At 40.8% G+C, this 16,337-nt stretch overlaps 1 protein-coding gene across 2 annotated transcripts in view; it reads right to left on the reverse strand.

Moving 5' to 3' along the window:
- Positions 1-16,337, reverse strand: part of LOC110521790 (collagen alpha-1(XXIV) chain) — a 183,833-nt gene that overhangs the window by 116,667 nt on the left and 50,829 nt on the right. For both annotated transcript variants that reach the window (XM_036968553.1, XM_036968554.1), the window contains exons 6-7: positions 8,440-8,493; positions 7,725-7,778 (exon numbers count right to left, since the gene is read on the reverse strand). In XM_036968553.1, the coding sequence (XP_036824448.1) occupies positions 7,725-7,778; positions 8,440-8,493 (108 nt within the window). The remainder of the gene's footprint in view (positions 1-7,724; positions 7,779-8,439; positions 8,494-16,337) is intronic.

A 16,337-nucleotide genomic window follows, 5' to 3' on the forward strand; every position in this document is an offset into this window, starting at 1 on the left:
CTAGTGTACACTGTGTTGTTCAAAGCCTCGGGTAATGAACATATTTTCAACACAATTGGCTGGAAAGCATCAATGCTTCAGGAAGCTTTGTTCCGCATCACTAACACAAAGCAACTTGAATAATGAAATTGCATCAATGATGTCTCTTGTGATGCACAGCAGCACTGACAGATGTGTTGACTTGACAGCTGCATCTGAGTTTTGAACGACCATTTCCCCCTTTTGTTCTATGCTGGCTGAAGACCTAGGTAGCCAGTAACTACGGTAGCTAACACCAGACACAGATGAAAGGGGAAACATATGGCATATTTTTTATTATATTTTCTGACACCCTACAGTCAAATTCTGGCACAAGTAGAGTAGCTATCTAGCTATATAAACCACGCCTCTCTGCAAACACACCTTCTCTTGGTTCTTGGTTCTTGGTTCCAAGGCGGTTCTTACTTAAATTAGGTAAGAGAATATCATGTTACCATTGGTGTATTAAAATGAGAGTTAAGGGGATGCCACCGTGTCCCCTTAATAATGAACCCAAGTGTTTGACACAGGGGAGAGTGACCAGAAACTTTATGATCAAACTTTATCAATGGAGAAGTAACAGTCATTTTTTCATACTTTGATCTGGTTTTCTTCAAATATCATCACATTTCATAAAGACAGTCATACAAGGACAAACATTTCACAATTTTACCATGACTAGCTAGAAAACAGATGTCCAATGAAATAACAGTTGATGCTATACTGACGTCACTCTATAGTGAGGCCAGTCGAATGTACTGTGTAATTAAGTGAATATGCTTAGTCAGTAATCCTTGATTCGAAGGGTTGGTAATTTTCAGAAATTCAAGCCTGATAATATCTGAGCCTGATGATACCTGAGCCTGATGATACCTGAGCCTGATGAGCCCTACATGAAATACTTTTTAGAATAAGGCTGTAACCTAGCATGGACAAATTCAAGGGTAGCTTTATGAAGGCACTGTATGATATAGGTTTATAGGCTACTGCACATTACACACGACAGACAAATCACAAAAAACATAGATGTAGATATATATGCTCTCTTGGGTAAATGAGTGAAACAAACTCCAGTAGGCTAATCTTTTTGAGTGTGAACTGTATTACTGTACCGTATTGTATTATATGAAATGGAATTACGCACCTCGTTCAAACCATGATAAAGCTAAGAGAACATGAGATTCTGGTGCAACACCTGCAGCATACAAAGTTACATGTGTGCCGTGTATGTTAGGAGTCGAGAAGCAAGTACAGGGAGTGAATTTAAAAATAAATTAAACATGGAACAAACCAAGAAACACGAGTAGTGTACAGACAGCTTCCCAAGCCTCGTCCGGCTCTACAGGTTCCCGCGCCTCAGCCGGCTCTACAGGTTCCCGCGCCTCAGCCGGCTCTACAGGTTCCCTCGACTCAGCCGGCTCGACAGGTTCCCGCGCCTCAGCCGGCTCTACAGGTTCCCGCGCCTCAGCCGGCTCTACAGGTTCCCGCGCCTCAGCCGGCTCTACAGGTTCCCGCGCCTCAGCCGGCTCTACAGGTTCCCGCGCCTCAGCCGGCTCTACAGGTTCCCGCGCCTCAGCCGGCTCTACAGGTTCCCGCGCCTCAGCCGGCTCTACAGGTTCCCGCGCCTCAGCCGGCTCTACAGGTTCCCGCGCCTCAGCCGGCTCTACAGGTTCCCGCGCCTCAGCCGGCTCTACAGGTTCCCGCGCCTCAGCCGGCTCTACAGGTTCCCGCACCTCCGCCGGCTCTACAGGTTCCCTCGACTCAGCCCGCTCTACAGGTTCCCGCGCCTCAGCCGGTTATACAGGTTCCCGCGCCTCAGCCGGCTCTACAGGTTTCCGCGCCTCAGCCGGCTCTACAGGTTCCCATGCCTCAGCAGAAGCGACTGGTCGGCGTTCTGTGGCTGGAGCAGCGCACCAGGGAGGGGGACTGTCACATCTACCCCCGCTCCCCCTCTCTGGCGCTCAACGTCGACAATTTATTCGTTATTACGCACACCTGCCACCATCGGTATGCGCACCTGCGCCTCATGAGACTCCTGGACTCCATCACCTTCCTGATTAACTCCCTGATATCTGTCACTCCCTTTGGTTCTTTCCCCAGGCGTTATTGACTCTGTTTCTGTTTCATGTCTGTATGCTTTTTGTGTTTCTTGGTTTGTACTATGTTCTATTTATTATTACATTTGCACTCCCTGTACTTACTTCCCAACTCCCAGCGTACACATTACAACATGCATAGTCTAGCGAATTTTATTTTATTTTGAAATATAATATGGTCTATTTGTATAATTAGCAGGCTGACGCATATATACCTTTCATAATATTTCCCCTAGTGTTATTTTGCCTACCTCCTCTTTCTATCTCTATTGTTGCTTCATTACTTCCTCGCTATTTTAACAGTTAGGCTAAATGAAATAACTTTTGTTTTCCTTATCTTCATTATTCGAATGACATGCTTAACCAGTTAGAGCTCTAGGGGCGCTATTTCATTTTTGGATAAAAAACGTTCCCGTTTTAAGCGCGATATTTTGTCACGAAAAGATGCTCGACTATGCATATTCTTGACAGTTTTGGAAAGAAAACACTCTGAAGTTTCAGAATCTGCAAAGATTTTGTCTGTAAGTGCCCCAGAACTCATTCTACAGGCGAAACCAAGATGATGCATCACCCAGGAATTAGCAGAATTTCTGAAGCTCTGTTTTCCATTCTCTCCTTATATGGCTGTGATTGCGCAACGAATGAGCCTACACTTTCTGTCGTTCGCCCAAGGTCTTAGCAGCATTGTGACGTATTTGTAGGCATATCATTGGAAGATTGACCATAAGAGACTACATTTTCCAAGTGTCCGCCTGGTGTCCTGCGTCGAATTCGGTGCGCAATTGCCAGCTGCTTCTACTTTACCATTTGATTCAGGGGAGAAAGCATGTGTCCAAGAACGATGTATCAATGAAGAGATATGTGAAAAACACCTTGATGATTGATTCTAAACAACGTTTGCCATGTTTTCAGTCGATATTATGGAGTTAATTTGGAAAAAAGTTCGCGTTTTGAGGACTGAATTTTCGGATTTTTTTTGGTAGCCAAATGTGATGTATAAAACGGAGCTATTTCTAATACACAAGGAATCTTTTTGGAAAAACTGAGCATCTGCTATCTAACTGAGAGTATCCTCATTGAAAACATCAGAAGTTTTTCAAAGGTAAATTATTTTATTTGAAGGCTTTTATGTTTTTGTTAATGTTGCGTGCTGGATGCTAACGCTAATGCTAACGCTAAATGCTAACGCGAAATGCTAACGCTAGCTAGCTACTTTTACACAAATGATTGTTTTCCTATGGTTGAGAAGCATATTTTGAAAATCTGAGATGACAGTGTTGTTTACAAAAGGCTAAGCTTGAGAGATGGCATATTTATTTCATTTCATTTGTGATTTTCATAAATAGTTAACGTTGTGTTATGCTAATGAGCTTGCTGATAGATTTACACAATCCTGGATACAGGGGTTTTTTCATAGCTAAACGTGACGCAGAAAACGGAGCGATTTGTCCTAAACAAATAATCTTTCAGGAAAAACTGAACATTTGCTATCTGAGAGTCTCCTCATTGAAAACATTTGAAGTTCTTCAAAGGTAAATGATTTTATTTGAATGCTTTTCTGTTTTTTTGTGTAAATGTTGCCAGCTGAATGCTAATGCTAAATGCTACGTTAGCCATCAATACTGTTACACAAATGCTTGTTTTGCAATGGTTGAGAAGCATATTTTGAAAATCTGAGATGACAGTGTTGTTAACAAAAGGCTAAGCTTGAGAGCTAGCATATTTATTTCATTTCATTTGCGATTTTCATGAATAGTTAACGTTGCGTTATGGTAATGAGCTTGAGTCTGTATTCACGATCCCGGATCCGGGATGGGGAGATCAGAAAGGTTAAATAAGATAGGACTAGATTTAGATGCAGACTGCTTTCACTTCTCTTCACGTAGATTGAATGGTTATGGGTCTGAATAAATAACTGCTATAGCCTACCGCCATCGCGGTAAACAAGAGCTTGCTTCCCTCTTCGAATACACTATTGGTATGATAATTTTTTTTTAAAAACGATGTCCAGGAAACTATTCTAGTCTTGCTTTTCCTGCATGGGTCTCCAAGGGCTAAGGAGCGTTTTCTTAGGGAGAGAGGGCAGCTGAGCACAGGTGAGTGTGTATTGCGCAATAGACAGAGGCTATAGGTTATATATAAGGCTAATACTGCATTGAATGCATTACCTGAAAGTCGTAGACTAGGATATCTTGAACAGGGTTATCTATTTTGGATGCAATTTGAATGGAATCGATGTAGTGACAGAGACTGCTTGTGCGTGCTCTGATTTAAAGCAACAATATTCAAGTGATAGGCTGTTTTAAAACTCTAAAGCTGCAATAAAAAAATTATATCTTTACATTTAAAAATATGGTGACCCCCGAAAGACAGATGGAGATGTGTAAATTAGACGCGCATGCAGTCCTTATATCACTGTAGCATAGGCTATGCTGCAGCAAATGTAGGCCTACCTGTCACAAGAAAAAAAGTTACCATGATGAGATGATAGGTCTACATGCATTGTGAACTGCACTCCGTACTGAGATGGACTGTCTGATGCAGAGAGCAGAAAGAAAGAATTCCTTGACACTGTAGCCCAAAGAGTACTCTGGTAGAGTCAAACCAGGATACATTCTATGAGCGTAAACACAACTTTTTGGATGCTTCAGGAAAACTGAGTATTCCTCGTCTTTACCATAAAACATGATGAGAAACATCTAAGGCAGAAAACAACTGGATTACGAGAGAAATCGTAAGTAATAATTTAATATAAAATGTATAAACGGTTCAATAAAAATGAGATATTTCCTTCAACGCCTAGACGGCTTGCTTATAATCCTCAGTCTTTGTATTACAGCCAGATCCTGCATTTAGGTAAACTAGTGCTTATCCTCAGCTTTTTCTTTCAATTTAAAGTTTTATTAAGTTTAGTTGTTTTCAATAAACCAACCAAACCCATTCCACATTCACAGACGTGGCAGACATAAATAATATAAGAAAAGAAAATATAAAATAAAACAAGCAAACTTTCAGCAGCACTATCAGCGTTCCTATTATCTATTTCCAGCCTTAGCTGAGATGAAAAGCAAAGAATTAGTATTAACAGCACCTTACACAACATGTATATATTTCCCTAATCACCCCGTTCACTCTGTCCAGTTTGAAATATAGTTGAGTAGTGGAGACCAGCGTCTATCAAACGTGGGCTGTCTCTTGCAGAGGTCATAAGTGAGCTTTCCAAGAGAAAGAAAGTCAACAATCTGGTCAATACACATTTTAAATGTAGGAAAAGTATTGGAAGCCCACAATAGAATAATACATTTCTTAGCAAAGTATGTGATATGTCATGAACACATTTTCTCTGTCATGATCAAGAACAAAGTCCTGCTGGGCCTTAAGAAGATAGATACACGGGGTCATATAAAACTGTACATCTAGTATTTTCTGTGCCCCAGTATGTATAGAGTGCCAAAATCTGGTAATCTCTCTACAACTCCAAAATACATGCATATCGGTTCCACTTTCAGAGGTACACCTTTCACGGTCAGGAGAAATGTATGTATTCATTCTATGTAGTCTCACTGGGGTGTAATACAATTTGTAAAAAAAAATAAAACATTTAATTAGATTCTTTCATTTTTACATTAGTAGAGGAGCAGTATACCCTGTCGTAAACATCCACCCATAACTCATCACTGATAGTTAAACAAAGGTCCCTTTCCCAGATTATTTTCAAAGGAGTAAAGGAGGAGCCTCTTTTCTCAGAAAGAAGTCTACAGATATATGAGATCTTGCCTTTGATGGATTGTGATGTAGCAAGAAGGGACTCAATTTCATAAACCTCCACTTGGAAGTAAATGAGGAAATGACGTGCCTAATTTGTAGATATATTTTTAAAAAATGGATCTTGGCACATTGAACTCACTTGAAAGGATTTCAGTATAGTGGTTTTCTGATGAAACAGGTCTGAAAAGGTCCTGATCCCGAGAGTATGCCAAAGATTAAAGTTGGCATCACTCAGGGCTTTTGGCAAGTCTGGGTTGCATACTATAGGCGAGTGAGAACATATTTGGGAGGAAATGCCCAGGTATTTCTTACAATCCCTCCATGCTAGTAGGGTGCTGTAAATCACAAAGGTTTTGGCTATGTTGCCCACTTCACTAAAGTTATTCATTAATATAATTGAGCTTAGAGGCAATGAACCACAGGATTGGGCTTCTATCTGAATCCACATTGAATCTTGTCTGTTTGTGATCCATGTTAGCATGTTGCGGAATTGGGCAGGCCAGTAGTACAATCCTAAATTTAACAAACAACAAATCCTTCTAACTGTAATGAGTTTTTAGTTCATTTAAAACCCTGTTGTTTTTATCTTCAACTTTATAATTTGTCATTGACGGCCATAATAACAACAAATGTTGTTGCTAAAGGTAAGTTAGCTAACTCATATTTTGGGGGGACAGTAGAGCGAAACCTTTTTTAACAGGTCTGCGTTCCGTGTAGCTCCTCTCCTCCACCGTTTCCTAGGTTGTGACACAGGAACCTTCACACTCAATAAAAAGCCCACTCGGGGGTAAGGGGCTTAGGCTGAAGTCATTTCCTCTGAAAATACCTTCCCAGGGCACAGTTGATGGCCTGGGTATTAGGTTCAGCTACTGCAAACATTGGTCTGTGTCCTCCTGGGAGGCAAGGTAAAGGCCAACCTTCGGAGATCAGACCTGGGTACAAATACTATTTGAAATCTTTCAAATATATTGAGCTTTTGCTTTAGCCTGCCTGGAGTTTTCTATTGGTTCCATGCAACAGGCAAGCTCTATCAAGCACAGCAACATTATTTGAAATGATAGCATTTGAACCCAGTTCCCTCAGATGAGGGCTAGCGGCTTAAAGTAGTAGTCCACAGCCAGCTGCTGCATGTGGAGACAGATAAGGGCTCTCATCTCTGAGACTAAACTGAGGAGAGTTGTGTGAGCTGTGCGTGCTGATGTATGAATTTAATTGGTTTCCTTCTCTGCTTCCTCTTTCTCCTCATGCCATTTTCTCTTTTGAAGAGGCATCGGATGGTGTGCCTGTCATCAGGGGCCATAACCTCCCTCAGAATGCCTTTACTCTGAAAGATTCAGGCAAGGAGTCCCGGAGCCTGGCCGCAGACGGGTCCCGGGGCGACGCACGCATGAGTGTGTGCATGCGTGCGTGTGTATCTGTGTGCGTGTGTGTCCAGCCCTATGGAGCGACAGCAGGGTGGGCTGAGGTGGCTTAGGACTAGGAGCTCCCCGGCCCCTGTCTGAGAGACAGACCCTCTCTGTGAATGGGTAACATTATCCTGATTCCTGAACACAGCCAGGGCCCACTTGAGGCCTCCGCTTAAGGTGTGGCTAATACTTATGAAGCTTATGTAGCGGGAACATCATGTGTGAGGCGAGCAGAAATAGCTCCGATTCAGAACAGAAGCTCATGCAGGGAACTCATTAAATGACAATATGATAATCTAATTGGATCCGGATCAGTTCTCATCATTCATGCCTTCAAAGAGCCAATGGAATGACAGTTGCTTTAGATAATATGCCTACAGTATGTCAGAGCCAGAGGTTAAAAAAAGCCCCGATGTTATAACCGTTAAACTCTTACCGTTGGACCCGCAAACCCTTCTGGACCTGGAAGACCTTGTGGACCTCTGTCACCCTGGAAACAAAAGGAGAAAACCATGACAACATTAGACTTGATCAAATAAGTTATTAACAAGTCAATGAACTGCAACTATTAAGAGATATCAGATAAGGATAAGAAGGCAGATTAAAAGAGACGAAATGGGGAGCTGCAGCTGGCAATGGTTAGAACACAGGCCAACGGAAGTTTCACTGACTGATAATAGGTAGCAACTGTGCCAAAGCTTTGCAGAGAGACACTAAGATATCAGAAGACAAATATCAGAGGAATACAGGATGTGATTAGAGATGAAGAGAATAATAAAAGGATGTTGAATTGAGAGTGAGAGAGGAGAGGAGGAAATACCGATCAGAAAGAAGGGTTAGAAAACCTCTAAACGTGTAGTTGTGGAGTCAATGAAAGAGGGAACAGATGTTGCTAAAGTGAAGTTGAAAGATATGGGGCAAGAGTGGTTGAGTGAAGTATTCGTTTTTGAACGGGAGAATAAGGAAAGGCAAGAGATTGAGAGTGAGAGCAGAAGATGGGAAGCAGAAAGAGAAACCAGTAGCGAGGGATTGAGGGACAGTTAGATGTTGAGTGAGAGATAGAGAAACAGAGAGAGAAACAGAGAGACAAAGCCATGCTGTCTGTCTGCCTGTCTGCTGGCCAGAGTAGACTAGGTCAGATCATTCTTTACCTTGTCTCCTGGCGGGGCCTGACCTGGGGACAGTCCTGGATCGCCCTTAGAGCCCTGACAGTGACACAGAGAGTCAGGGTCAGCACTTATTTATAGCAGCCAGAAACCCCCTCCACTACATACTGTACAGGGGAGATCAAAGTGCAAAGGTAAAAAAAACAACATCTGTGCTGCTCTTTACGGTGGCAAAGTTCGCCACCCGATTCAACGGTACAGTCTTTTCCAATAACAACAAAGTGACTCATTCTTATCCGGAGTCTTACCTCTTATCTCCTTTATGACTGAGAGATCTGTGCTGTTCCTCCGTTAAGGTTGACATGGCTTTCTGCAAAGCGTCTTTCAAGTCTCAGCCAATGACCTGACTCAGTTATTGACAACTGTGATTGGTGGGGAACGGGTCCTAAGCTTCTCTTGAGTTACAAAGCCACCCCACAGATGAGGAGATACAGACAGTGGAAACGTACACACACTAACAAAGGGACAAAATGCTACAAAAGGATGACTTCTTTGAAGACCCCTACTTTCCCCTTTTTAACCATAACATGTCATAGTAATTCAAGTTTATTCTACACCCTTCACTCAATGAAAGTCCAAACATTTCCCAGGCCATTGAGTACTCTTACTTCAGTACGCCTAAACATGAAATTACATACAATCCACATTTTCTGGGCCTGAGACAAATGGTACATAAAACACTGGCTTAACATCTTAACAGAAGTCTATGCTTAGACTCGGGGTCCTCCTGTCTGATCAAGGGATGCTCTGCCCGAGTACAGGTGACACCTCAGAGGCCTATACTACAATACCTGTTCATCACTACTGATTACCTGCTCTCAACAGGTATTTCTCTCCAGGGGTTGAAGCATTACATTTCACTGGTTTTGACTGACAGCCCATTCAAGCATTCAGCTGTTAAGGGCAGGGAGGGGTGTGTGTGTGTGTGTGTGTGTGTTGTACCGCAGCAGAAGTTACTGGCAGTGAAACCTTGATTCCTTCTCTTCTCTGTTTGAAAAATGTCAACAGTGCATGGCGTTCATTTAGAGCCTCTATCAGATCCCACGAGCCATTCGTCATTACATTTCATGCTGCGCTCAAACAACCGTCAACTGAAGCTTTTCAGCTTTCGGCACATCAACCAGGGACCTCAGACAGACACAGGTTTGCTTGTTTTTTTCTTCTTTTCTCATCCCTCTGTTTCTTCCCTTCATCCCTTAGACTTCACAACACAATTTACAAACAAAGACAAAGCGTTCCCCACTCTCCGACTCCGCCTCCAGTGTGGGTCTGAGGATGAGTCATTGTGTGTATGTGGTGTTAGCTATAGTGATTTAGGATGTTTCAAAAGAACCCAATGGGGAAGCCTCAAGGGCCATCGCTGGCCTCCCATGGTGTCCACAACAGGGTCAAAGGGCACACCAGAACACATCCATCAATGTCTGAGCCTTCTTTCTGACAAATCAGAGAGGAAAACAGGACATTGCTGCCTCTGTGTGCGGTCCGGAAGCCCTTACGGAAAAACCACATACATTTCACATGATCCATGTGATTTTATGTGAAGTTAATGTGATGACGTGTGACAACATGTGAGCATGTGAAAACATGATCTCATGTGAAATAAATGTGATAACATGGGGATGCAACATTTCCACATGTGCTAACATGAAACTACACACGACAACATGTGAACATGTGAAAACATTATCTTGTGTAATACAGTGCTTTCGGATGAGACTCGAAATTGAGCTCAGGTGCATCGTGTTCCCATTGATCATACTTGAGATGTTTCTACAACTTGATTGGAGTCCACCTGTGATAAATTGAATTGATTGGACATTATCTGGAAAGGCACACAACTGTCTATATAAGGTCCCACAGTTGACAGTGCATGTCAGAGCAAAAACCAAGCCATGAGGTCAGAGGAATGGACCGTAGAGCTCCGAGACAGGATTGTGTCGAGGCATTCAGTCCAAAGTATTCCATCTTGGTTTCACCAGACCAGAGAATCTTGTTTCTCATGGTCTGAGAGTCCTTCAGGTGCCTTTTGGCAAACTCCAAGCGAGCCGTCATGTGCCTTTTACTGAGGAGTGTCGTTCTAAAAACCTGCTTTCACTTTGTCATTATTGGGTAGTGTGTGTATATTGACGAGATTCTTGTATTTTTTTTCAAAATAAGGCTGTAATGTAACAATGTGGAAAAAGGGAAGGGGTCTGAATACTTTCCGAATGCAAACATGTCAATTGTAAACACTGTTAAAAGCACTCTGTATCATAATGACTCATTTTTGTTTTCACATGTGATGTGTAATGTTCCTAAAGAACATTTTCACATTTGAAATTTCACATATTAATTGTTCCAATCATGTGGTTTTTCAGTAAGGGAGATTTACATAAAGTACAATTTTCTGTCCAACTATGCACAAACAACTGAAACCTACACTTATCCACTTAAACAAATACAATTGTCACATCAGAATGATAGTGAAATTGACAAGGGGCAGCATAATGAAATTGTATAATGTTTTTGTTTACACTCCCAAATTGTGAACGGATAGGGTTTGAATTGGAGCTTACCCACCAACTACAGGGGCGTCTGGTGCCATCTCCCAACCAACTCTCACCACAGACAAGCTTAGTTTAACGACCTGGCCACAGCCACTACACCACAGCCGTCTGCACAGCACAGCCCACATCCCACATCCCTGTCAGAGGTAGCTGAGTCTGAAAAACTCCAGCTGTTTTTATGGTTTATATGACGACTCGTGACACAGATGAGAAAGGTGACGAGCCTACAATGTATCCATCCACATTGATGGCCATCTTGAAAGTCACACAAGAATAGCAATTTACGCTATTATAGTAATTAAATTGCTAATAAATAAGGAAATGATCTCATGTAAAACATTAAACGAGTCTCCCTGTCCCGTCTCTATATACCCATTGAATAGGACAAGCACAATACAATTCCCTTATGAGGCGAACCAACAGAAATAAACCCCTAACCATCAGGATTCCAGAGGTTTGGGGAAGGCGGCCTGGGAAGGCAGGTGTGTTCTCCCACTTATACAGTTACACATTATTCTCGGAAAAATGTTTCACAAATCGTCATTTTCAGGTAAAGAACAAAACAATCACATACCCCCTTTTTTCACAAGCAGGCGCTTGTCCATTCACATTTTTTTTTACAGGTGTTATAGTAAAGACCATAAGCAGCTCGTGAGTTTTAAGTTTGGGGAGGCTTACAATTTATCCTACCATTTCTACCTATCTGAGTGAAAGTTATGATATATGCACATTTTCATTTCAACAATTACGTTTTTCATTTCTCAGAATCATTGTCACATGGTTAATCATAAAATCTGAAGTAAAATGATAAATATCCGAAAGTTAGTTGAATTTTAAGGCGAGCGCACCAGCCTCTGCCATTAGGACACATTGATACACTGTGGTCCATTGGCGGCTAAAGAAATTAGCGCATAGAACCTAAAGGTCAATGCAGCAGTAAGCCTATAACTACCATCGTTAACAAAGTAAAATACATAGGCCTAAAGCCGAGAAATAAAAACAGTAGAAAATATCCTGATGAAAATTCCTGCCTCCCTTTCGATCTGTCTTGACTTGAGCTATTGCTAGTGAAGTGCAACACTGTATCAAATCATCAACTGGATCGGCCCAATGCCGTTGCTAGCACACTTGCAACATTGCATCAACTATCCTATTCCAGGCTCTCAGAGTTTCCCACGCCAGTGAGCTCGGGACAGACAGCTGTTTTTAAGGACGTTTCCACTGGATATATGGGAACATCGGATCATGATAGTTTACTAATTCACACAGAAGCTTGGTGATTATCGAGGCCGTGACTGTTGGAAAGATTTTTCAAATGCTGAGGAACTATAATTTGCAATGGATGTATAAAAAAAACAGACTTTGTTCACAATGTGTGAGGCGAAGAAAAAATTACTGAGAAGCTCAGCTTATTAGTGGTGGACGTGGTGAGTTAATTGCTAAATGGGCATTTTCAGAGGAGGAACTTCTTGATGCAATTAAAGCCTTTAAGTCTGGGAAAACTCCAGGGCTGGATGGAAAACCAGCTGAGGTAAAACAAACCTTTTTTGATGTACTCAGAGGACCGTTACTAGCATGTTTTAACCACTCATATAAAAAGGGTAGATTATCAGATACTCAACCAGAAGGTCTAATTTCATTATTACTGAAACAGGACACAAGTGGTAAATATAAAGATCCAGCCCATTGAAAAAAAAATGTAGAGGCCCCTTACACTTCAGTGTTGTGATGCAAAAACTTGAGCAAAATGCATAGCGCATAGAATTTAAAAGGTATTGTTGGATATTACACATCCTAATAAGACAGGTTTTTACATGGACGATACATTGGAGATAATATAAGATAAGGACTGGAAACAATAGAACACTATGAAAAATCTAGGAAACCAGGCCTAGTATTCATAGCTGACTTTGAAAAGGCTTTGATAAAGTATGACTGGAATTTATTTGTAAATGCCTGGAATATTTCATTTTTGGAGAATCTCTTATACAATTGGTCAAAGTTATGTATAGTAATCCTAGGTGTAAAATAGTAAATAATGGCTACATCTCAAAGTATTATACTGTGGTGAAGAAAAACAAGGTTGTCCACTATCGGCATGTCTATTTATTATGGCCATCGAAATGTCAGATCCAACATTAAATAAATATAATATTATTGTTAAACTCAAATATACAAATAGAGAAAACATTTTTTTATAATCTTTGTAAATTAGATCATAAATAGGACTGGTGGAGTTACGTCACACATGTGGCTAACCAAAATTTATGGAAATGTCTGCTCTACCCAGAAGTGGAAGGGGGAGAAAGTAAGGAACTTGTCTGTCGGCCCTGAATTAAAGACCAAAATTGGTTAAGGAAAATTGTGAACCAGTTTAATTTAAGGACCAAAAAATTGACAGCTGTGCCATATAGAATATAAAATTGTAAGGACCAACGCTGGTAGACAGGAAGTAAGTACAGGGAGTGAACATTTAATTAACAATGGACAAGGAACAGGACAGCATCTGGACATGAATACATAACGACATTAATGCTGACACGGGGAACCAATGGAAGAACAGACCGATAAATGGAGCAATCAACAGTGAAGGAGTCCAGGTGATTCCAGTAAGCCCTGATAAACGTAATGATTGTGTGCGTAATGAAGGGTAGCCTGGCAGAGAGGGAGAGCGGGAAGAGAATTTTGATGTACCAATTTCATGGCACATGGTTTATGAACTGATACACAAAACAATGCCAGATTCAAAACTTAAGAGTTTTTCAATTTAAATTATTATACAAAAATCTTGCAACCAATAGAATGTTATATATGGGCATATACAATAAGCTTAGGAAAATAAAGAGTTGCACACTCCATATATAAACACCTAGTAATTTATTGTGTAACTCACCTAACGAATTACTGGGAGTTGATACAGTTGAAGTCAGAAGTTTACATACACCTAAATTGGAGAAATTAAAACAAATTTTTCAACCACTCCACAAACTTCTTGTTAACACACTACAGTTTTGGGAAGTCAGTTAGGATATCTACTTTAATTTTTCCAACAATTGTTTACAGACAGATTACTTCACTTATAATTCACAATTCCAGTGCGTCAGAAGTTTACATGCACTAAATTGACTGTGCCTTTAAACAGCTTGGAAAATTTCAGAAAATTATGTAATGGCGTTAGAAGCTTCTGATAGGCTAATTTACATAATTTGAGTCAATTGGAGGTGTACCTGTGGATGTATTTCAAGGAGTACCTTCAAACTCAATACCTCTTTGCTTGACATCATGGGAAAATCTAAAGAAATCAGCTAAGAACTCATAAAAAAATTGTAGACCTCCGCAATTCTGGTTCATCCTTGGGAGCAATTTTCAAATGCCTGAAGCTACCGCGTTCATCTGTACAAACAATAGAACGCAAGTATAAACACCATTGGACGACGCAGCCGTCATACCACTCAGGAAGAAGACGTGTTCTGTCTCCTAGAGATGAACGTACTTTGTTGCCAAAAGTGCAAATCAATCCCAGAACAACAGCAAAGGACCTTGTGAAGATGCTGGAGAAAACAGGTACAAAAGTATCTATATCCACATTAAATTGAGTCCTATATCGACATAACCTGAAAGGCCGCTCAGCAAGGAAGAAGACACTGCTCCAAAACCACCATAAAAAAAGCCAGACTACGGTTTGCAACGGCACATGGTGCCAAAGATCGTAATTTTTGGAGAAATGTCCTCTGGTCTGATGAAACAAAAAATAGAACTGTTTGGCCATAATGACCATCATTATGTTTGGAGGAAAAAGGGGGAGGCTTGCAACCTGAAGAACACCATCCCAACCGTGCAGCAGAGGGGTGGCAGCATCATGTTGTGGGGGTGCTTTGCTGCAGGAGGGACTGGTGCACTTCACAAAATAGATGGCATCATGAGGGAGGAAAATGATGTGGATATATTGAAGCAACATCTCAGACATCAGTCAGGAAGTTAAAGCTTGTTCGCAAATGGGTCTTCCAAATGGACAATGACCCCAAGCATACTTCCAAAGTTGTGGCAAAATGGCTTGAGGACAACAAAGTCAAGGTATTGGAGTGGCCATCACAAAGCCCTGACCTCAATTCTATAGAAAATGGGTGGGCAGAACTGAAAAAGCGGGTGCAAGCAAGGAGGCCTACAAACCTGACTCCGTTACACCAGCTCTGTCAGGAGGAATGGGCCAAAATTCACCCAACGTATTGTGGGAAGCTTGTAGCTACCGGAAGAGTTTGACCCAAGTTAAACAATTTAAATGCAATGCTACCAAATACTAATTGAGTGTACGTAAACTTCTGACCCACTGGGAATGTGATGAAAGAAATAAAAGCAGAAATAAATAATTCTCTCTACTATTATTCTGACATTACACATTCTTAAAATAAAGTGATGATCCTAACTGACCTAAAACAGGGAATACTTACTAGGATTAAATGTCAGGAATTATGAAAAACTGAGTTTAAATGTAGTTGGCTAAGGTGTATGTAAACATCCAATTTCAACTGTATATGGAGTGTGTGACTGTCTATTTTTATAGGTTATAGTTTATTCGTCGTTAGTCAGCACCTCTACATGAAATTATTATCTCTGGGTGTGCGCCAGCCCATATTTCTTCATTCGGATATATAGGGAGGGATACAACCATCCCAGCTCTGCAGATTTTGCTGCAAGGGACAGATTTATTAAATCATTTGTTTTGGTAGTGTCCATATGTATTTTGTATTTGGTCGCATGTTCAGGAATGGCTGAAGAATTGCAACATTTACCTGAAGCTAACTCTGCAAATAGCACTGCTGGGTGATTTGAAAAGTCAAGGTCAATCGATCAATAATATAATAATACTCTTATGGATATATATTTTTACTAATTTACAATCTTTTGAACCTGAATAGAAAGGTTCAGAACTTTTATATGGCAAATAGCAGTGGTGTACTTTACTATTCATATTGTTTACAACTTTTACTTTTACTTCACTACATTCCTCATTTTAAATGATGTACTTTTAACTCCATACATTTTTCCTGACACACAAAAGTACTCATTTGTAAATGATGTGTGTTGGAGTGCCCATGGCTATCCATCTTTTTTTTTTTTTAAACAAGAAAATGGTGCAGTCTGGTTTGCTTAATATAAGTATATTTAATTTAAGTAGATTATAGCAGTTACATTTACTTAGACTTTTACTCAAGTCGTATTTTCCTGGTTGACTTTCACTCTTACTTGAGTCATTTTCTATTATCTTTACTTTTACTCAAGTATGACAATTGGGTACCTTTTGTTCCTCTGTCCAGGAAAGAGGTTTTCTGAGAAGAG

This window comes from Oncorhynchus mykiss, chromosome 30 (assembly GCF_013265735.2).
Source record: "Oncorhynchus mykiss isolate Arlee chromosome 30, USDA_OmykA_1.1, whole genome shotgun sequence".
In the NCBI taxonomy this organism is placed as follows: Eukaryota; Metazoa; Chordata; class Actinopteri; order Salmoniformes; family Salmonidae; genus Oncorhynchus; species Oncorhynchus mykiss.